Below are 21900 nucleotides of genomic sequence, written 5' to 3' on the forward strand. Positions count from 1 at the left end.
AGGCTAACAAAGAAAATTCGGAAGAAAATATTCAGCAACCGAATTAAACCGTTTGAATGTTTTGGTACCTAATATGCTGTCCCAGCACGAATGCTTAACATTTTATAAAACAAATACTAAAGCAAGAAAAGAACAGAAGAGCACACGTTATAATTCCAAGACGTTTGCAGGCTATAACCAAAAGTAGGCTACTGCGCCGCATAACATACAAGTTTAAATTCAAGTTATTATGAAAATAAATCGGTTTGCTGCAGCAGATTTTTAACAATGGCGGTTGAAATAAAATACTGCGAGCAGTCGACCAATCAGAAATATTCAGTGCTTGCGCCGCACCCCAAAAGTTCCGGTACTTTTGGAAAGTACTACCCCCCGAGCAGGGACTTACTTGGGGTAAAATAAAGTCCCCGGAACTTAATTTAGACCCTGGTCCTCAAAAGGTTCCTAGTTCCTGGGGAAAGTTCCTGCGGTGGAAACGCGGCTTTAGTCTTCCAGCTGCTAAAGACATCGCTTGTGAATTACGGGGTGATGAAGTGGCTCGGAACGGTAATGCTGAACCACTCTCTGATAACACAGCGGCCAGACGTATTAGTGAGATGGCCCAAGATGTTTGCCTTCCACTTTTGGAGAAGGAGGGGCCCAGACCATATGGAGAAAGCACCGATATAGGTAATGCTACACTTGTTTATATTCAGTTTATTGGTGATAAGAACATTGTAGAGAAAAAAATTGTTTTGCACTTGAAAGCAGAGCCACTGGGAAAGACATTTTGTGAGTTTATTATATATATATATATATATATATATATTTATTTATATATATTGAAACAAATGGCATTGATTGGTCGTGGCGTGTGGGTGTATGTTCTGACACGGCCACTTCAATGACCAGAAAACGTAGCGGAGTCACGGCACTTACCAGGCAGAACGCCCCCAACGCAGTTGGCGTGCATCGTACGCCACATCGGGAGGCACTCGTGGCGAAGCGGATTGATGATGAACTTTCTGAAGCTCTATAGGATGTTATTAATATAGCGTATTTCATCAAAGCCTGCCCTCTCAATCGCCGGCCGTTCGCTCCGCTGTGCGGCGAGATGGGCGCCGGTTTCGAGGGCTTGCTCCTCCACTCTAATGCACGCCAGCTCTCGAGAGGGGCAATCGCCATCTGTGTATACGAGCCAGGAGAGGAGGTCACCGCATTCCTGTGGTCTGAAAAACACCAGCATGCAAGAGGCTGCTCGGAGACATAAACCTGCATATATGTCGGACATTTTCCAATGTCTATACGCTCTGACTCGAAGCCTGCAGGGAAGTGGCACGTACACATTAAATGTCCAGGACAAAGTGTGTGCCTTCATGCAAAAAAAAAAATCACCCCGTGGACAAGCAAATTCACAGGTAGAGTGACAGAGATGTTCCCTCACCTTCAGCCACACCTGGTGTCCAGTCGTGTAGGGTCAGACAACATCTCACCCTGGTGATTTCACACCCCACACACCTGGAGGATTTATTTTAAAGAGTATTACCCTGACCTGGCTGATGGACACCATAGCTGGATCAGAGACCCTTTTGGTCCTGGAGGTGGGACCAGCCTGGACATTGAGTCCCAAGAAGAACTGATTGATATGTCAAATAGGGGGGAACTGAAAGTCAAATTTTCATCTGTCACACTCCCTGAGTACTGGATATATGTGAAGGATGAATTGCCCTCCCTCTTTGATAAAGCTATTGAATGTCTACTTCCATTTGCCACAACACACCTTTGTGAAGCAGGATTCTCTGCTCTCCAAGTACTTTAAAGAAAACACGGAGCACCACTGCAAGTAGACACACACATACACTCCTCCTCTCTCATAAACATGTTTATAGATGTTTATTGATGTAAATACAGTATTTTCTACTTTGTTATTGAAATGTATCTTGCAAAACGTAATTGGATAAAATGAAAGTAAGTACAAGAATACTTCGAGTAGGTGTAATATTTCGTTTTATTGAAATGTATCTTGAGGGCTGCTAATATGGAATACTATGAAAACTGATGTGGAAAAAAAGTAACTGGATAAAAGGAAAGTAATGTAAATAGGGAATGGAAGTGGTATTGACTTGGGATTAGTTTACTTAAGTGTTTGCTGATACAGAGTAGTTGGTGGCAATTGACTGGAGAAAAACAATGCATAAAATTAAGCAAGGTAAAAGGAAATGAAACAGGATCTCGGTAGATGAATAAATTTCAGTATAGTCCAAGATTGTGCTGTGCTTCACAAAGTATGTGGATGGACAGTAGTCTGCTTTCTTGGACGGGGCCATGGCAAGGTGACCGCATATTTCAGGGGTCCTTGGCATGGAGAGGTTTGGGAACCCCTGGGACAGACGACGCGTGTAGCACGATTTGCATTTCACTATTCATATTTCGTTTCATGTCACTCCACTGATTTGCTCCAGGAAGGATTTTTTTTTTTTTTTAAGTCTCTGCATTTTGTAGTTCATAATTAATGACACTTGAATACAATACCAATACACACGTGCGCACTCATATAGATATATTTATAAATGTGAATAAACATGTACATGTCCCCTTTGGTCCCAGGAACTGAAGCAGTGGGGCAATATTGTTAACAATGATTATTATGGCGATCGTTACTGCGGTAACGATGGAAGGGTGGGTGGATTACTGATTGCTCCCCTCGCATTCTCATGCCTCCACTTCTGAATGATTTAATTCCCTCTGTCGCCACGGTTACGCACCGCTCTCCGGGCTGGTTCGTTTATTCGCGTCCATTAATTTTGCTCAGTAGCCGTCACGCGGAGTCCCTGTCACGGGCGGACTGACAGCCACTGCGAGAGACGCCCATTAGAAGTTAAATTAAACTGTAAATAATCAATGAGCCGCGTTTCCCTCCAGTGCCACAGAGGTGCATTCTGGGAGATTTGGGTTGGAAAAGGGATTCATCACTTTCTTTTTTCCCCCTCCTCCTCCGCGCTTGCCAGCCCCGCTCCCTCGTTCCTCCTCACCGTCGTTCCGCCCACGCTCTTAATTTTGCTTTTCCTCCCCCTCGTCTCGTTCGCCGTCCCCGGAAAGTGCTTTCCCTCCCCGCTCTCAACATGGACATGGACATGGTCACATTCACGCACTCGCACAGCACAGAAAGTTAGCACGGGAGAGGCCAGAACAGTTACCAGCCCTGCCAGAATCGGGTGGCGACCTGGGAAGCCGAATTCACTGCTTTCGTTAGTCCCGCAGGGGACAGCTTCAAATTCCGTTCATGTTTCTTAGCAACATGCTTGGCTGTTTAATGTGGCGCACATAGGGCTGGGCGATATATAGCAACGATGACTATCAATTGCAGTAACAATCATCGCCACCATCTGGTGTATTGCCGATGTTTTTGCCTTTTATAATAATTATACCTCGTGGTAATAAACATCCAAACATCAGAGGCCGAGTGAAATGCTTTAGGGGAAAAAATGTTACTATTGTTATTCATTTGGTGTTGATAAGGCAGCCAATCGGTAGGAAGGCCTTACAGCTTCCATGTGACTGACAAAAACACATCACAGGATCACATGGAAGCTGCTGATTGGCTGTCTTATCAACAAACTACAGGTAAGTTTTTTTTGTTTGTTTTTTTTTCCAAGAGAAAAAGACAAAAAGAAAGGCAGTACAGTTAGATGTACTGTTACTAGTCAAAGAGCGGCGAATGGTTCTTTCCTTGTTCTCTCTTCCTTTCTCATACTTTTCTTCCTCTGACGCCAACCTTTCTGTCCTCCTCTCAGTTTGTTTGTGCCCTTCCTCTGATTGCAGTGTTCAAATTGTTTGTCCTTTGTGTGTCCTCTGTGATTTGGTTATCGTGCCACGAGTTTTCTCCCCGCATGCTTTCCTTTACCGTAGCAGAGAGCTGGCCTCTCGTCTCAGCGTGGGAAATGAAGAAATAATAAGGACAAGATGCCGCATACAGGGCTTCATCAGCGAGTGTAATCAGTATTTCCATTCCTGTTTTTGCATACAGGTCAACCAGATGACCGGGACCAGTCCAAACTGGAGGTGAAGATGTGGGACCCCGAGTGCCCGCTCACAAACAAACAGATCGACCAGTTCCTGGTTGTTGCACGGTATGACCTTTGACCTTCCCCCCCCCCCCCCCCCCCCCCATTTGTCTTTTCCCTGGGACATCCACACCTGGAGTAACAGGGAGCGGGTTTAAGCTTGTTTTTCCCATATCGAGCCGCGTCAGGATGGGACCCATTGTCCGTAAAGTTGGTCAATAGATCGATCAATCAACCATTCAGCCCGTTCCAGAAACTGCTCCTACAAATCGGCAAGTCCGTCAATAAATCCCGCGCACGGCTTCAGTTTGTTTGCCGTCTCACTTATTGCGGAGGCAGCTTTTATCTCGGCTTAAAACAAAAGACGCGGCGTCGATGCGTTACGGCGTAATCGAAGTCTAATAATATCGGCCGCTGCGTGAGGACAATGGGTACGGGACCGCAGCGGTGTTGCGGGCGGCGCGAACGCGACGCTCGTTTCCTGCCTGTCGGCTCCCAGTCCGGGACAGAACGACTGAACCTGCAGTGGAGTACGGCGTCACAAGCCCAGCTCGTGGTCTCGGAGCTCGTACGTTTGCGTACACGTTGCATGTCATCAGTACGTGCTGCCGAAAATGAATTCCGACTTCACCCAATCCAGTTTTTAAGGCACTTTCACGTCGGCGCAGACCGGCACCGCGGTCGGGTGTCGTATCCGGGCCGTGTACTCGCCGACCCGCACGTAGCCCTGCAGGGTGACGCGTAATTTGTCTTGGCGACGCGCGGAGCGGGAGGGATCTGTGAGCGAGTGATTTTCAAGCTTTTTCACCTGCGGGAATAGGGGGTTAGAATAATATTGAATAGACTAATTACGCTATAAAACGGCTTCCTCTGGTTTTAAATTCCTCATAAAAGCAGCCAAGGGACTTTATTAGGTACGTATGCGTTTTTTTGAATGATGGCGGTGATGGTGATGGTGACAGCGGCTTTCCTGCCCTTTTGCTTCCCGCAGCGCGGTGGGGACGTTCGCCCGGGCGCTGGACTGCAGCAGCTCCGTCAGACAGCCCAGCTTGCACATGAGCGCGGCGGCGGCCTCCAGAGACATCACACTGGTGAGGGACCACGAGGCTCTGCTGGAGAGCCAGGTCAAGGACCGTAGGGCTCCGGAGAACGGGGCCGCGGCTCGGGGGGGTAGAGCCGTGGCTTGAGAGGCGGAGCCTAGTATCTTGGGGGTGGAGCTACTGCTTAGGGGGCGGGGCCTCGTTCGCAAGGAGGAGCTGCTGGACGGTGGTGGGGGTCAGAGCTGTGACTTGGGTGCAGGCAAGGGGTTGAGCCAGGCATCCTAGAGCCGATTGAGAGCTCAAGACTCTTGAGCATCACCCTCTGTGTGTGTGTGTGTGTGTGTGTGTATATAATATTTACCACTGTGTGGAAAGGTGAAAGCCTGTGGCAAATTGATGTCAGCCGTGCAGGTCAGCTGGGATGGCAGCGCTGCCAGCATGCTTGGTGTGGTGTAATGACCCGTGAAACGAAGGAGGGCAGTGAAACGCAGGTGCATCCTGTCCATGCACATGGATTACATGCGCTGACACGGAATCCCCTCTAGGGGCACCAGTGTAATGAAAAGTGCTCGTGATACTTATATTACTTATCAAACAAATGTTCCTGTCTTGAGCTACATGCAGCAAAGGGAATACCAATATCAAAACTAAAATTGACTACAAGTCAGTTGAAATAATCTGTTATTGTAAAAAAATAATAAAGCTGAGAACCTTCAGGCGTATCTGTCACACAGTGACACATAGAATTTGGGTAGCAGAATCTGCTACAGTCATTTGTACCTAATAGGATGTTTTTTTTTTTCTTTTTTTTTTGTTAATTGTTTATCAATCTGCTCTTAAATCCACAGCCTCAGCTCCCACCCTTAATTAGCTCCAGAGCACTGAATTGTTAATAATCGAGAGAATCAGCTGGACTGCAAGGAAATTCTGTCCTCCTCACTTGAGCGGCAAATAGAAAGATCTCCGAGGTGCATCTTGGCCCATAATTAAATGAGAAACTTGGCCAAAATTTTAATTCAAAAAATAAATAGAGGGTTTTTGAATGGCAGTCTCCCTTCCTTTCACTTGACAGATTGTACATATGTGCTTGCATTTGTGTATTTGTAAGTGTGCGGTCGTTTGTTGATGTGAACTGCAGGGCTACAATCATATAACTGTGTCGTATTCTAGTTCCGTCCCACTACAAGTCGCTGAGCCGAAACTGTTCTTTCTCCTGGGCCGCCTGGTACAACTGAAACCCAGTTATCCAGTTACCCCGTTATCCAAGTCCACAGCAGAAAGCTACTCGTGGGTGCGATTTCTCTAAAGTGGAAAGAGGTCCTGCATTGATAAACGGAAATGGGCAGGAGAAGGCTGTACATGGCGCCTTGTAATCAGTGAGCACTGCGGAGGGAAACTTGCTGTTGAGAACTGTTACATTGATTAAAAGCCAGTCTCTACAGCCAGCCAGTGAATTGAATTGCAACGTGCATTTGGACAGGCCGGTACTTGACGCATGCACACAAACGTTCAGCCCCTTCACAGCCATATTTCTCTCTCTCTCTCTCTCTCTGGAGTTAGGCCCAGCTGGAAACGATGTCAGTCGAGGAGTATTGTCCCCCTTACTGCAGATAAATCGTGACTGTCACTCCATGGAAACGTGTAACCGCAAAAGAGAGAGGGAGATTAAATAATGTATTGGCGGAACATTCACGCGTCAGTTTCGTTTGCAGTTTTCATTATGATTTGAGGTGCCTCCCTTTGGCAGTGAGCTATTTGTCGGTCTGAGTTTGGACCGCGCACGCACACACACACACACCCATCTGCTCACCCGCCCTCTTTTCTCACAGTTCCACGCTATGGACACCCTGCACCGGCACGGCTACGACCTGTCCAGCGCCATCGGCGTGCTCGTACCGCAGGGCGGCCCGGTCCTCTGCCGGGACGAGATGGAGGAGTGGAGCTCATCCGAGGCCAACCTGTTCGAGGAGGCCCTGGAGAAGTACGGCAAGGACTTCAACGACATTCGGCAAGACTTTGTGAGTGGGCCCGCCCCCTGAGGACCGCGGTCCCGATTACATCACTGGAGGGAGAGGGAGGGACAGGCAGATGGGCTTCCGAGAGGGAGGGCTGGAGCAAGATGGAGTGTGAGACTGAGGGAGGAAGGGAGGAAGGGAGGGGGAGGGAGAGTGAGAGAGTCCAAGAACAGAAATGGCAGCAGGAGAGTCTGGGGAGTCGGGCGTGAGAAGCTAAGAAGGGCGAGATGTTCCTGTCCTGCTGTAGAGCCGACCCCTTCTCTGGCCACACACCAGAGTGTGAGAGGGCTATGCAACTTACACTCACACGCACAAATGTCGCTGAACACACACTGTACATCGCACACTACCGCAGTCGTCTTATTGAGGCCGACCCTGGGCTCCCCTGCCCCGGGCATTCTGGGTAATTGAGTTAGACTGATCGATTTGAGGCTCAATCGCAGACATGCCAGTCTGTTGCCATTAATATTTGCAGGTCCGTCTTTCGCATACAGATCACTTGGAGAAGGTCTGTGATGTTCCACTGTGTGACAGGTCATTATTTTCCTTCTGGGCAAGATGTAAGAATCTGTGCTTCATTTAAAAACAAAAGAAAAAGTCTTTATTTTATTTTATTTACACAGATGGGGATTCTTTTAGAAAAATAATAGCATACACTTGTGGTGAAGCATATTTTACTGCAGATTCTGATATCCAAACAAAACCTGTACTAACCAGAACTAGAAATGCTTTAACATTGAAAGCTATGTGCATACTAACTTTGAAGCTGAAACTGATGTATTCCAGGTGGGAAACTTCTCTGAATTTCAGTGGAAGGCATATCATGTACAGTGGCTAATTTTATTTCCACACGTTATCCTGTGACCCACCTCGACTCCTCAGTTAACCATGAATGACTGAATCCTGACCGCTGTGGAGAAGCTGTGGTCTGTATTGACCTGACTACCCTTCTTGACCTGCCTTCTTCTCATCTGTTTCAGCTGCCATGGAAATCGTTGACCAGCATCATCGAGTACTACTATATGTGGAAGACCACCGACAGATACGTACAACAGGTGAGCTTGGTTTGCTTGTAGCACAGAGTGCTGCTATGCAATGTTACCGTATTTTCCATAGTCTTTATAATGATGAATCGGCTAGGAATGCTACTTGGTAGCCTACAGTGGCCATGACCATAATACTCAACACGCGCTCTTCAGATTGGGCTGGACAATAAATTTTTGTAAAGGTTCCCCGACTTGAATAGCCTTGCAGCAGGTTACAACTCCTAAAACGGGGGTCCGGGGTGCTCGAGTTTAAAATTCCCAAGGGAGTAGGAAGTTAAAAGAACTTGAAAATATTTTAATGGGTGCCATTTGGGACAGTGTAAATATGAAACACGGTCCTCAAAATGTGAGCTTCCTGAACTCCCTTTGGACCCCCGCGTATTCAGGGTTAAAATGTTAAAGTTTAAAATTCAGTTTTCTGGTCCTGCCATTATTTTTTTGAGATCATGCATTTGTGTTTTCTTTTGCTTTGAATGCAGGGTTGGGTCATTGTCTGCCATTGTGTCAAGTCAACTCCCACGCACAGTTAGGTTATTGGATTTCAAAATCGGGTGTCCACACTTACATTTACGAATGTAGGGGGATTTTTCCTGTAAAGCAGTTAATTGCTTTGGTCTACATAAACGGTTCCTTTCACAACTCAGTTTTCTTCTCATCAAATTGTGGAAAAAGCAGCACACACTGGGGACCCCGAGACTGGGGTTACATAGCCCTGCTTCAGTGCCATTAACTGTGCAGTGGTGTCAGACAGGACAGTGCCAAGTATGAGTTTAATGTCAAAAATGTGATTTACACTGCAGCAGTGTTTGGCCAGGACAACGAAAACCCTGAATAACACTGTTGCAGTGTCAGGGCAGGACATGTGAAAACTGGGTTTATGTGGCCCTACTGTTCCAGTGTTGTAACAGTACATATGAACTGTCCCTCACGCTCATGATTTTTCACTGTCAGAAACGGCTGAAGGCTGCAGAGGCAGAGAGCAAGTTGAAACAAGTTTACATCCCGACATAGTAAGTGATATTCGCATAAATACCGCATTTCACATCATCCAGCCTCCCCTCTTTTCTTGGCAGTAATACCAATCTCTCTCACGTGGTCTCTCTGTCTGATTGGCAGTAACAAGCCCAACCCCAACCAGATCGCCGTCAGCAACGGCAAGATGGCGGCGGCTGTGAACGGGGCGTCCGGGCCCGGCGGGTATCAGACGGCGGGCGTCGGGCGAGCGTGCGAAAGCTGCTTCTGTGAGTACTGTCGAACGATCCAAACGTTTCTGACGCCTGTCGGCTCCAGTCCTCCATGGGACCTTCACTCCGTCCTCGAGAAAATATTTTAAGCAGAGTTGCTCCCTCGCACGTCAGTCGTTGTTTGAGGAACAGTGTCGGGGGGGTGGGGGGGGCTTGGTCGAAGAAGCTCTCACCGCAGAAACGCAGGTCGGTTGCGGTTACATCACAGCTTCGAGCTGAAGCCTTGGCGAGCATGACCGGTTCTGTCCTATCAAGAGTTGGGCAGCTAAGCAACTGCCAGGTCTCCTTTGGATCTATATTAGGTCCTCCTGATGACGCACCAGCAAGACCAGTCGGTCGGAGCAGTCAACTTTTCCTCAGCTTTCTTCAGTCGGCTCAATTTGTCTTCTGTGGTGCTCTGAAATCTATAGGATCTCAAGTAGACATGGCTCCCAGGCTGAGGGTGTTGGAATAGTATGCATTTCACGCATCTGCAGTGATGTGCTGCTTCAATGCAGCATCATGATGACTGAAAGGGCAGGCAGTTAGGAGCTCAAAATCGGGGATAAAAAAGGGGAAAATATTGTCCGCTCAGAATTATAACCAGGTTATAAACAGTTATATGAAATATTGACCTGCATGAAATATTGATTCATGTGAAAAAAAATGTATCTTGGGCAGTTCTTTAGGGCAGGGGTAGCCGGTAGGTAATGCTGTCACTGTTGACCATTATTTATGAAGTCATTAGTGTGTATAGACTGATCAATCGAGAAATTTTGTCTTAATCATTGTGATTGTTAACACAGTGCCTTTGTCTGGGCTATCCTTTAGAGACCAAACCACGTCTAATCACTAATCACTCAGAGGCTCTCAGTTGAAAGAATTAAGGTGGCAGGACAAACATTGACACTCAATACAATAGAACGGTCTCTTTGTAAGACAGAAATGATGAGGTAACATCATGCCATTTGTCCTCAATGCTTTGTTCTTGAGGGGGAGGGACAGTGGGACTCAGGCTTGGAGGATCGGTATTGTGAAAGTGAAATAGATGGATTGTTGTTTTTTTTATTTTATTTTTATTTTTTAAGTGTGGTTCCAACGTTGCTGAAGAGGCTAGCGTAGCATAATGGTTCCAAAACGTTCTGTATCCATGACTCAGTACATTTTCAGTGACCTATCCCGTATAAAACATTTAGCCTGATACTCGCTCAAATGTTAAATGAACACGCATATACAAAAAGAGGCAATTGGTGTCTTATGCACCATGGCATTGAGTGTGTCTGCATGAGGAGTTCTGCAGGAGGGATGACACAACTGTTCCATGACCGCCAGTTCACTCAGTTCACTCATGCTTAGCTGATGGGACGTCGAAAAATGTCTCGGGTGTTGTCCCTGAATATCCCATGAAAAATCGCCGCTGCTCGCAAATCAGGTGCAAGGTGACTGTCTTGGTCAGTCAAGCTGAACAGTAACTAAATGCTCAACGCCCCGCTTTCAAAGTCACCGAGGCCTCCTCTTGGAGCTATGCTAGCCATACTGGTAGGCAAAGTAGTCTGACCCTATGCATGCTGGGATGTCCTTTGGTTAATAAGTGGATGAGTCGGGATGGATGTGTAGCGGCCTCTGCATTGCCTACTTGTCCCTCATTCACTTTACCATTTTTTTGAGTCCTGTATTTCAAAGTAGTGGTTCTTGTATTTGACTGGTGTGAACAGGGTGGCAGTCTGGTATAATGGGTAAGGAACTGGTCTTGTAACCTAAAGGTCACAGGTTCGATTCCCTTGAGCAAGGTACTTAACCTGCATTGCTTCAGTATATATACAGCTGTATAAGTGGATGTAATGTAAATGCTATGTGAAAGTTCTGTAAGTCGCTCTGGATAATGTGAATGCCTGTAATGTGAACTTTCATGCAGTGTTTCATTGTTATTTATTTTTGTATGTCCTTTCATGCTTAACCTGTTTATCACTTCTGTGGATTGAGGTGCGTTGGTGCTGGTTTAGGGTTTCTGTATGTCATGTGATCGCTGTCAGCTGACTCTGTTCCACCCCCCCTCCCCCCCCAGCCATTCAGTCCCCGCAGTGGTACTCGTGGGGCCCCCCCAACATGCAGTGTCGCCTGTGCGTGTCCTGCTGGACGTACTGGAAGAAGTACGGGGGGCTGAAGATGCCGAGCCGAGCCGAGGGGGAAGAGAAGACGTCCCCCAGCCCGTCCCCTAACGTAAGCCACGCCCCCCAGCCCGTCCCCTAACATAAACCACGCCCCCCAGCCCGTCCCCTAACATAAGCCACGCCCCCCAGCCCGTCCCCTAACGTAAGCCACGCCCCCACACCGCTTCATCAGCGACGGTAACGAGCCAGAACCCGCACAGTTCCCACTGGTTCGCCAGTGCCGGGGGTTACCGAAGGCCAGAGCCAAGCGTCTCGGTGCTATTGCCGTGTGCGGGTTTCAGGAGACTGCCCCCACGCTAGCCGAGAAGCTCCGTTCCCCCTCGTCAAATTACCCCCGAGCGGCGGGGAGGAAGCAGTCCAGCGGCATCCCGCTGACTGCAAGAGCTTGGTAACAGCGTGCGGCACCGTCCCTCATGCAGCCCCGCGCAGCACCCCCTCCGCGTTCTCATCACAACTTCGGAACTTTCCACGTTGGCATGACAACAGGACTTTTAGCGCTCTCAGTTAATTTTCTGAAGACTTGAAAATTTTCCAAGTAGTTATAATAACCATAATCATGATAGTGCTAAGTTACATAATTACCCCCCCCACCCCCCACCCCCCACCACCAACAACCTGTGCATTACCCTGGTTCCCACCCCCACAGACAAACACCCTCATCCGTTCCGTGTATACCATCCTGCTCTTATCGTGACCGCTCTCGTCCTACCCCTCCGCCCCCCCCCCGCCTCCCCCCCCCCCCCCCCCCAGGAGCCCCGGCCGCGCGGGCACGGAGCCCGCCAGTCCTCTCACATGGTCCCGGTGCGGAACAGCGGCAGCCCCAAGTCCTCCATGAAGACGAAGCAGGCCTTCCTCCTGCAGGCCACGCGCCTCACCAAGCTGGCCCGTCACATGTGCCGTGACCTCATCAGGCTGCGCCAGGCGGCCCGCCGGCCCTTTGTGCCCATTAACTGTGGCGCCATAAAGGCGGAGTGTAAGAGCTCTTTAAATTCCTAATTTCAGTTAACGCCCCCATCTCTCACCCCCCCCCCCCCCCCCCCCATGTCCATGTCTCTTATTGTTTTTATTTTTATTATTATTATTGTTATTATTATTATTATAATTATTATATTTTTTTGTATTTTTGTCCCGTTTCCAATAAAGAATGCCTGCTCCCCCATTGTTCTGTTTCAATCACCTTTTTTATTATTTCCGTTCAGTCACAACTTTCTCGCATCGAATCAAAATTCTTTCATCCGGAAATCCCAAATTTCTTTTATTTTTGCTTTCCCCCCCCCCCCCCCCCCCCCCCTCACTGTTTTAAAACCATGTGTGTATTTATTTGTTTATTTGTTTTAATGTGACACTTACTTGTATTTAATTTGGTATACGATATTTACACCACACTAGCATGCACGCGCGGACACAATCCAAGAAATGGGTACAAAGGCTTTTTATTTATTTATTTATTTATTTATTTATTTATTTATTTATTTATTTAGTACTTTTTATTTGTAGCGATGCGCCTTAGAAAGTTAGGACTTAAAGTGGAGCTCCTAGCGTGAGCCTTGTATTTAGAAGATTACTCTGTACATAGATAAAGCGAAGTATTTTACTTACTGAAAGCTTTATTTTGCACATCAGAAATCCTAGAACACATATCCTACTGCGCTGGTATGTGTACACTTATGGTTTTTGCTGGAATGTTTGCACGCTGGTAGTGGAGCATATTGCCCTGAAACACACATCTGGGTGTGTGTGTAGCTGTTAGGAGGTCCTGTGTGTATGTACATTTGTATGTCTGGGATGTGGTGAGGGTGGGGCTTGTTTAAGTGGTGGAGGGTTGTGTGTCTGTGTGGTGGGGTGTTCATCTGGTTCATCTGGGTGTGTCGGTGTGTGCGCATGCGGTGGTGAAAGGGGGAATTATGTTTGTGTGTTAGGGGGCTAGGCAGTGGGTCATTTGTGTATTGAGGGCGGGGGGGGGGGGGCACTGTGGTGTTTGGGGAATGCAATCAGGATTGGGGGTGCAGTGCAGTGTGGCTTGCAATTTTGTGTGATTTTTTCTTCCCTGTACACACAAATGCGAGCTTTTCAACAGCTGTAATTCCATACCCACCTCTGAGATAATGATAGCAATTTCTCCTGGGAATGTTTAAACGATACTGCAGTTCTGTGGACAGATGTTAATCCCTGTGCCTTTTCCCCCTTTAGCTTTTGCAAACATAAAACCCCAAAAAATACACTTGTGCAAACACATGAAACGTGCAAACAGATGTCACTGCAGCTGTCTGGGAGGGGGCATGGTGTACTTTCTGATTGGGTAACTGATCAGTCTGAACCGGGCTCAAAGTCGTACCTCTCAGTGGGTGATTGGTCAGTGAGATCTGCCTTTTGTGCTGGTCATTCTTGTAAACTGGGCAGCCTTCTTCGGAGACATTGGCTCCCAACCAAGGCAAGGAAAGCGAGAAAAGAATCAGTTAGGCAGGAAGCAGGTGGGCGCAGTTTTTCAGCTAGGTTTGTAACCAAGATTCCATACCTAAACTTGAAGCCAAAGAAACCAACCTGTACATTTTCAAATGCTTATCAGTTTAAAATACATTGTAAAAATTATAAAATGTCAGATTGCGAGTCCTCTAAGGTTGGGCAGTTGAGACTGGAATATCTGCGTGAACAATAATGGCTGTGCTGTGGTGGCGGCAGCACCAGAGACGTGCCACACAAGTTTCCTTTGGTCTTGTCTGGCTTATTGGTCTCTGAATTAGCCGGAAGCAGGAATAATCTTTGTTCCAGCTCTCCGCATCGTAAATGGCAAAATTCTGCCAGGAAATTGACAAGCTCCCTCGCCAATCCAATTGGTGGTTTTAGCTTCGATCTGAAATGCGCAACCAACAACCAGTATGTCGCTGTATCTATTCAGGAACCAGACTCAAAACCCAAAGATTTCGGGTTCATGTCAGCGCGCTGCTACCTTGTACTTTGTGCTGAACCTGAATTGCTTTCCGTAAAATATACAGATATGCAGATGGCAACACGTGCAAAAAGATAATGAATTTTTAATTACTCTGGGTAAACATCTGCTCAGCAAATTAAGAAAATGTAGAAATGGGTCATTGGTTATCCCACCAGCTATGATTGGATGAGCCTGTCAAGGGCACTCATGATCATCTGGGATCTCGGGAAAGGGGGGCATGGTGCTGCAGTGGGAGTGTTTGTCTATTTATGATGTAATCCGGCCAGTGCATATATCTTGGCCCCTTCACCAAACTGGATCTGTTCCTCAGGGATGATCTTGAAACCAGGGAAGGGCAAACAGCTTTACTTTTAAGTCACAATGACATCCACAAAATCCATTGAACGCATTTTTTGTTTGAATTCAGATTGCAGTCTCACTGTCCGGTTATTAACATTCATTTTTGTTATTTTCACACTCTGTCCTCTCTTGCCATACATCCATCACCACATGCCCCCACCCACAGTCTCCCATTGGCAGCGGTCTCTCCATGTCACTCTGTCAGTGTCCAGGTGGCATGTCTTTTCTGTTGGCTTCTGTTTCTTCGTGTGACTGTCCTGTGGCCAAAAAATAAATTACATTCATTAAATAAATAAAACTTAAGGCTGAAAGCATTCCCTCTGACTTGTCATCATTTTGTGTGTCTATGTTTGTTGGTTGACATTTGAATGTCTGGGTCAGGCAGAGTTCAGGAGGGGGTGGGGTCAAACAAGGCTCCTCCTCTGTCTCTCACATGAACTCTCCTGTCCAATCCCATCACCTCTTTGGATGACCCGGCGGGGCACGAACTACGCTTACCCCCTCCCTTTCCATTTGTGTCACCACGCTGCTGTGCAGAAGTCCTGCATTTTCAGCCATCCACATGATTTCATTGGCACTGGAACATCCCTGGGGAACAGCTGCTTTGACATAAGAACCGCCCAAGGAAACATAAAAATCATGGACTTAGTTGTAATTCACAGGTAGACATTGGCACTGGGTTGGAGACCAGTATAGTTGCCCAATAGTGTTACATCGTACAGTTTAGTAACAAAGGGAGAGCATAGTAATGCTGCAATGTGTTCCACTTTCACTTAACTTCCTAGAGGGGGGTGGATTATTGCACACAAATCAAAGGTAGCAAATGCTCTGATAGCAAGTAGTGTTAGATTTGTGGGATTGAAGCATTGTCATCTTGCCTCCATTGCCCCAGTGAGGCCTTATATGTCTGGCATGTTCCCCTGGTAAGAGGTTCAGGTTTGATGTATGATTAACCGATCGCCAAACCGGTTGCTTGTGATCACACACCCCTATAACCTTTACACACTCTTACATGCCTGATAGAGAAATACTCATCTGAGCACAGTGGCATGATTCACCTTATCACTTAATGCCTCTACCACTACCCTCCTCACCAATTACAACTAATATCTGCCTCTTATTTCAAGTCCTGATTTTCCCAGTCCCGACATTACCCACCAGTATACAGTCATGCTTGTATATACGCCCCTCAAGGCCTACATGTCCCCCCCCCCCACCAAATATCGTGATTTAGGGGCGGGACATTCCAGTCCTGGAAGGCTGGTCTGTATTCAGGTTTTTGTTTCCACCAGTTACCCTGGCTGAATGAGCCAATTGGCTGTATACATCAACATTGGTTCGCATGTAGATTCGATCACAGTAGGACGTTTCATATAGACACAATAACAGTCTTCAGCTGTCAGTGCGCTTATCTAGAAATGTAGCTGGAGTACATGTTAGGGCTAATTAAGTAATTGAGACCAGAAACTGGCATGATACAGCTCTCATTGCCCACCTCTGTCCTGATACCTATTGCTCTTCACCAATCCAGATTGTCCATACCTTGTTTCTGCCCCACCTATTGCCAGCCCTTTATGCAATTTGAGAGAATTATGATTTCAAGAGGAGACATGACTCTCACTGTAGATGTGTCTTAACGCAGGGGTGCACAAACCTTTTCAGTGATGATCAAAAATATCAATTCATACTTTTCGCAACCCAAATTGGAAATGTCATTTTCATTACCAAAAATTAATTGATAATTAATTGTTGAACTGCTGACAACGGCCATGTTTTTAATACCTAAAACCTAAATGAAATGACAAAAGTTTACTGAAATTAGCAATAATCATAGAAAGCATTGTCAAATTAACAGAATTTAAGGCTTTATCAATGAAGCATAGTATGGGTAAAGTGCGCAAAGCTGCCAGACAGAAAACCGTAGGATATAACATTTTTTCTTCTCATTATAACGTTACAGTTATCGCCAGTGAGTCTCTCTTTAATGGGACATAATCACTTAGCCATTTCCCAGTGGGAAACTTTAAACACATTTCTAATGATGATATTTCTAAACATTGCTAATAATTCAATACTTACATATTTTGTTTGAAGTCAAAAGCACAAAAAGACCGAATCGCCATGATTAGATAAACTATCTTACGTTGTATAAGCAATAAACAGGTTAATTGATAGAATAGGCGTGGAGTGCAGAAGAATGACGCACCAGTCAACATTAAAGCAGGCATACTTGATCATATGAAATTCACTGTCAAATGCAAACAATAAAAATGCGTTTTCATTTTTCGACAGTCTATGGTTTTAACTAGTTTTATTTTTTCGATTTAGCATTTATTTGTAGAAATAAATTATGCCTACTTAATACTAACACCTTTTTCCTTACAGGCTTAATTACAATGCACTGTTGCTGTAAACTACACCGACCAAGATAATCCCCCATGAGCTAAATTTGAATGGCCGACCCATAGTTTACGCACTGCTGGCCTAAACAAGAACTAGCTAGCCAAGCAAGAGCGTCAAAAACAATTATTTTAAGCAGTTTAGCAAGAGTGCAGAAGGAATTACGTGGGTCACATTTCTCCATTGAAAACAATGAGTTCCGGCTAGAGCGCTGAACGCTGCGGGAATGCCATGTTTTGGTTTAAATCCGGGGTAACTAAAATGATTTCACGACCCAATAGATACGTCCCGCGAACCAAATTTAGGTCACGACCCACAGTTTGTGCACCGTTGTCTTCAGGTAAAACATGACATTTTGGCAGTAATTAAATTGAATGAATTTGGTGCAGGCCAGTGACATCAAACGTCAAATGATTTATTTTTCGCCAGAGAGTGACGTTTTCTGAAATTGCTCCATGATTAATATTTTCTTTACAGCAGCATCAGCCCCTACACCCCACCATCCCCCCAGCCAAACTAATATCTTCGCCATTGTCATTATCCAGGGGGTTACAGTTATACACCCCACTTATTCTGTGAGCCGTTTCCACAGATTGAGTTTTATTGCAGCAACTGAGGTAAAAGACCCTTCCTCAGGTAGCACTAAAGCACAGGAACAGCATCACCCTGCTGTTTCAGTTTTTAATGTGTGACTGTCATACTCATTCAGCTACACCTTATGAATCCAGGACTTCATATTATTTTTTTCAATACTTTAAAAAAATTATTAAATATAGTCTCTTGTCCAAACTAAAGAACATTTTATTGCTACCCCTAAATAAATATCTTTAAGAATTCCCCTGCCCCATCCTATGATTTTTTCCAGCATATGATTTACCAAGGTGCTTTGGGGGGGGGGGGGGGGGGGGGGGGACCATGAATAACCTATGGATGCTCTCGATCAATTAAACACCTCTTCCTGCTGATTCATGGCAATGGTAGAGAACAGAAACAGAAATCACTGAGTTAAAATGCATGTCTCTACACAGAGCTCAAAACAAGTGCCTTCTTGTATGAATATCCTTGATACATATTTTTAAACAGACAGAATTATGTATGTCCCTTCAATCTACAAAGAAATTTGGCAGGGAAAATGCTACACTGCAGTATTTCATTTTTCATTCTTTTTTTCTTTCTTTTGAACCAGTTGTACGGGGAGTTAAAAAAAGGTGATGAGAATTCAGAGGGTGACTAACACAAACTCGAAATTCCACACCCTCAAAAAGTGCTTCTTACAAGCCTCAGTGCTTGACATTTGGGAAGTGGTGGATAAGGACATAAAAATTCAATAGCAATTGCCCATGGTAATGAAGCTTTAAACAGATAATTCACTTTCTGGAGTTTTTACTTTTTTTGTGTGTGATCCAATGATGAATGTTTTTGATACTTACATAAGTTTCTTATGACTTGCAGACTTTACAATGGTGGTTTTCAGGGCCATCAGGGTTTGTGGTCTAATGGAAGAAAACACACGTCAAGTAATTCCAAAGTAGCTTGCACAGCGACACATTCATTCTATTGCTTTAATATATAACTGTAAACAAAGAAGCTCTTCACTTCCCAGAACCCATGTATTAAGGTTGGTACTGGAAGCTATGCTTCCTTGAGCATAGTTTGCCTGGCCATAGGAATTACTTCCACTCTAAAATGAGATTAAACATACTCTTTTGAAGAATGTTTGGTTAATATGCACACATACTGCGTAACCTCTGTCACTGTGTAAGCTACTTCGTAATTACTTAATATTCTCTTTTTTTTGCTTTAAACAACAAACCCCTGAATACCCTGATACCCTAGTGGGCACAAGCCTGAATATAGATCGACTCTAGACCTCTAGCAGGGTGGAAATCTAAGCTGTCAGATGTTTTGACACAAACCAATGGGCTTAGCTCAATTTAGCCCCAGTGTAGCTCAGGTTTTACCCAGATAGAGCTTGCCGATGTCCTAGCTGGCTAGAAAACTTTAAAATTTAGCCGGTTTCTGACCAAACGTCTGGACTGTATACATGTCTTGACTTTTGGAAACTTGTGCTAAATTTGGGCTACATTGAGCTAACCCAGTCCTTTTCTGTCAAAACGTCTCTGAACCTAGATTGACACCCCTCTAGATGTCTAGATTCTGTCTATATTCAGGTTTGTGCTCACTCGGAAGTGTCATTTTAAAGCTAGAAAGTTGTTAGAAATGAATGTAAGTATCTAAAATATCCATCATCACACACAATTTCTCTTTTAATTTAACAAATCAAGGAATTTTATAAGTATGAAAGTATAAAAGTCATGTGACAAACTGAAATAGGTGTGCTTGGACTCAGGGTCATGTGTCCCCACTGTGTCATGTACAACCAAGTCCTGTTTGGGAAGGTCTGCTCGATTTAATCTGCTTCATTTAACCTCTCTCTGCAAGATTAGTTTTGCCTTTAGTGGGTCATCAGAAACAATTTGCAGTGTTAATTAAATAAATTGTACCTATTTAAAGAGTTATGGGGATAATATGTACTCTACCAGAGTACAATGTATTCTATCAGAGCTGATTTTAGCATGTGTATATGCATGTATTTATGACCCCAGATGTTTGAGGTTATTATTTGTCTGCAGACATGAGCCGAGCACCGGAGAGACACGAGGGCTTGAGAACACGGGTTCGAACTTCACAGAAAAGCACCCTGTCTAGTGTCCTGCAGTACCTTGGTGAGCAACACACACATATAAACATGCTGGTTATTTAAATAATAGCTATCAGATCTAATATTGCCGAGATTGGAATTCTTCCCTTGGAATTCAAAGCTAATCAATTAAAGCCATAGTGCATTAGAATACATCTGTATTTTGGCATCAAAAAAAAAAAAAAGAACAAAGACCTCAGTGCTGGACACTCAAACTGCAAACCAAAACATTATGCTTAGTGGTTGAAGTTTGGTATGAAGCATTACACCTATAGTGACACCTATTGTAATAAGTTATCTTGTTATCTTTTTCTAACATGGTATGTGTTTTTATCAGAGTCACGCCCAGCTCCTCACACCCCTCAGACCCCACGTACCCCTGGTCTGCAAGCTCCGCCCCCCCGAAGCCTGCTCTCGTCCCTGCCCAGCCATGGGCCGCTCGGTATGCTGGGAAAACGCAGCTATCAGCACCACAGCAGGGGAGAGACAGCAGAGAGACGAGGGGGAGCGCTCGGACAAGGTGATCCACCAATCACACACAGATGCGGAAACACGCATTTCAGTTCTTTACCTGAGACCACATGGCAACAAAGTAATCTGAATTGTTTTAATTTCAGGGATGTCTTCCACCTGATTCATACACTAACATTCACATGTACACATGCATCGACAAGGAAAGTCGCACGCACATTTTAACAATTGTTAAAGACAACATAACAGTTGGGTCTATAGTCTTGATGACCTCAAAAGACTATAGACCAGGGCTGCCCAACCCCATTCCTGGAGATCTGCTGTCCAGTAGGTTTTCACTCCAACACAAACAAAGCAAATCAAATTCAACAGCTAGAGCTCTCACTGAGCAGCAAACTAGTAAAATAAGGTGTGCCATATTTGGGTTGTCATGAAAACTCGCAGGACAGTTGATCTCCAGGAACAGGGTTGGGCAGCCCTGCTATGATCTGTATAAAAAACAGAGCGATCAGGCTGATTTGTTGCAAAATTTTACTGCATCGGCATAAGATCTTCTTCCTTCCCTACATTACAAATGGCCACATAGGGCAGAGAATGCGATTATACAAGCGCAGCGTGTAATGTAGCTGGGGTGATAAAATCTGCATCTCTCTCCATGCTAGTTGCTATGGGCACACGGACTGAAGAGGCCACCATGTCTGAGTCTGGACTGTCATACTGACAGGCCTTGCACTAATTCGAGAGTGATTTGGCGATGAGACCCAATTACTGCTCCTCTCTACCCCCACCGACCACTCAATCCTCACAGTCTGTCTAAAAATGGGAGCAATTAATTCAATCCACATGTGCGCTTATCAGATTATCACTTAATGGAAAAAAAAAAATCTAGATTTAAATATAATTAAAATAACTGGAATTCCTTGTTACTTGGAGAAAAAAAGTGTTTTGTAATTTACACTTGCCAACCCCAGGGCCCTCTGTTATACAGCTGATAATTAACCCAAGTTGATTTCCACTGATTTCCATGACAAGTTGCTTGTTCGCTGGAAATGGCACAAATGAACACATGTCTTCCATCCTGAATGCCTCAGTTTGAAGGTGCACTGTTTGTTCAGAGGCCCCTGATATACTGGTGCAGAGTAGGTTCTCTTATTGCTTTGATCAGGCAGAGACAGGGCATCCTTGTGCGTTCAATATGCTCTTCTTTATCTCAATCTCTTATTGTTTTCTGTGCAGACCACACAGGTCACATGGGAGCCCCTATCCTGGTGAGTACAACCCCGCCCCCCTGTCTCTGTTCACAGTGTGTCTGGCACTAATTGGGCTGTAACATTTTTTTTTTGTGTCTCTCAAGTTACTGTTATGCCACCTGCAGCCACACGTGCTCTGTGAGCCAATGATTAGGTAACACACTACACGCCATACTTACAACAGGAGTAAGCTGCTGCCTTTTGGAGGAGGGGCTTATTTCTATGACACATTACACCTGTTAGGCTGTGGCCAC

At 45.4% G+C, this 21900-nt stretch overlaps 1 protein-coding gene across 3 annotated transcripts in view; it reads left to right on the top strand.

Moving 5' to 3' along the window:
- The window catches only part of LOC118220941 (metastasis-associated protein MTA3-like), a 48390-nt gene that overhangs the window by 20236 nt on the left and 6254 nt on the right, over positions 1-21900 (top strand). For all 3 annotated transcript variants that reach the window (XR_004764034.1, XM_035405422.1, XM_035405421.1), the window contains exons 7-17: positions 4004-4106; positions 5032-5131; positions 6910-7098; positions 8076-8150; positions 9093-9151; positions 9258-9382; positions 11430-11584; positions 12286-12508; positions 19858-19950; positions 20263-20445; positions 21633-21664. Coding sequence is in view for 2 of the 3 variants with exons in the window: in XM_035405422.1 (XP_035261313.1) it covers positions 4004-4106; positions 5032-5131; positions 6910-7098; positions 8076-8150; positions 9093-9151; positions 9258-9382; positions 11430-11584; positions 12286-12508; positions 19858-19950; positions 20263-20445; positions 21633-21664 (1337 nt within the window). In the remaining variant the exon portion in view is untranslated. The remainder of the gene's footprint in view (positions 1-4003; positions 4107-5031; positions 5132-6909; positions 7099-8075; positions 8151-9092; positions 9152-9257; positions 9383-11429; positions 11585-12285; positions 12509-19857; positions 19951-20262; positions 20446-21632; positions 21665-21900) is intronic.

This window comes from Anguilla anguilla, chromosome 2, assembly GCF_013347855.1.
Source record: "Anguilla anguilla isolate fAngAng1 chromosome 2, fAngAng1.pri, whole genome shotgun sequence".
In the NCBI taxonomy this organism is placed as follows: Eukaryota; Metazoa; Chordata; class Actinopteri; order Anguilliformes; family Anguillidae; genus Anguilla; species Anguilla anguilla.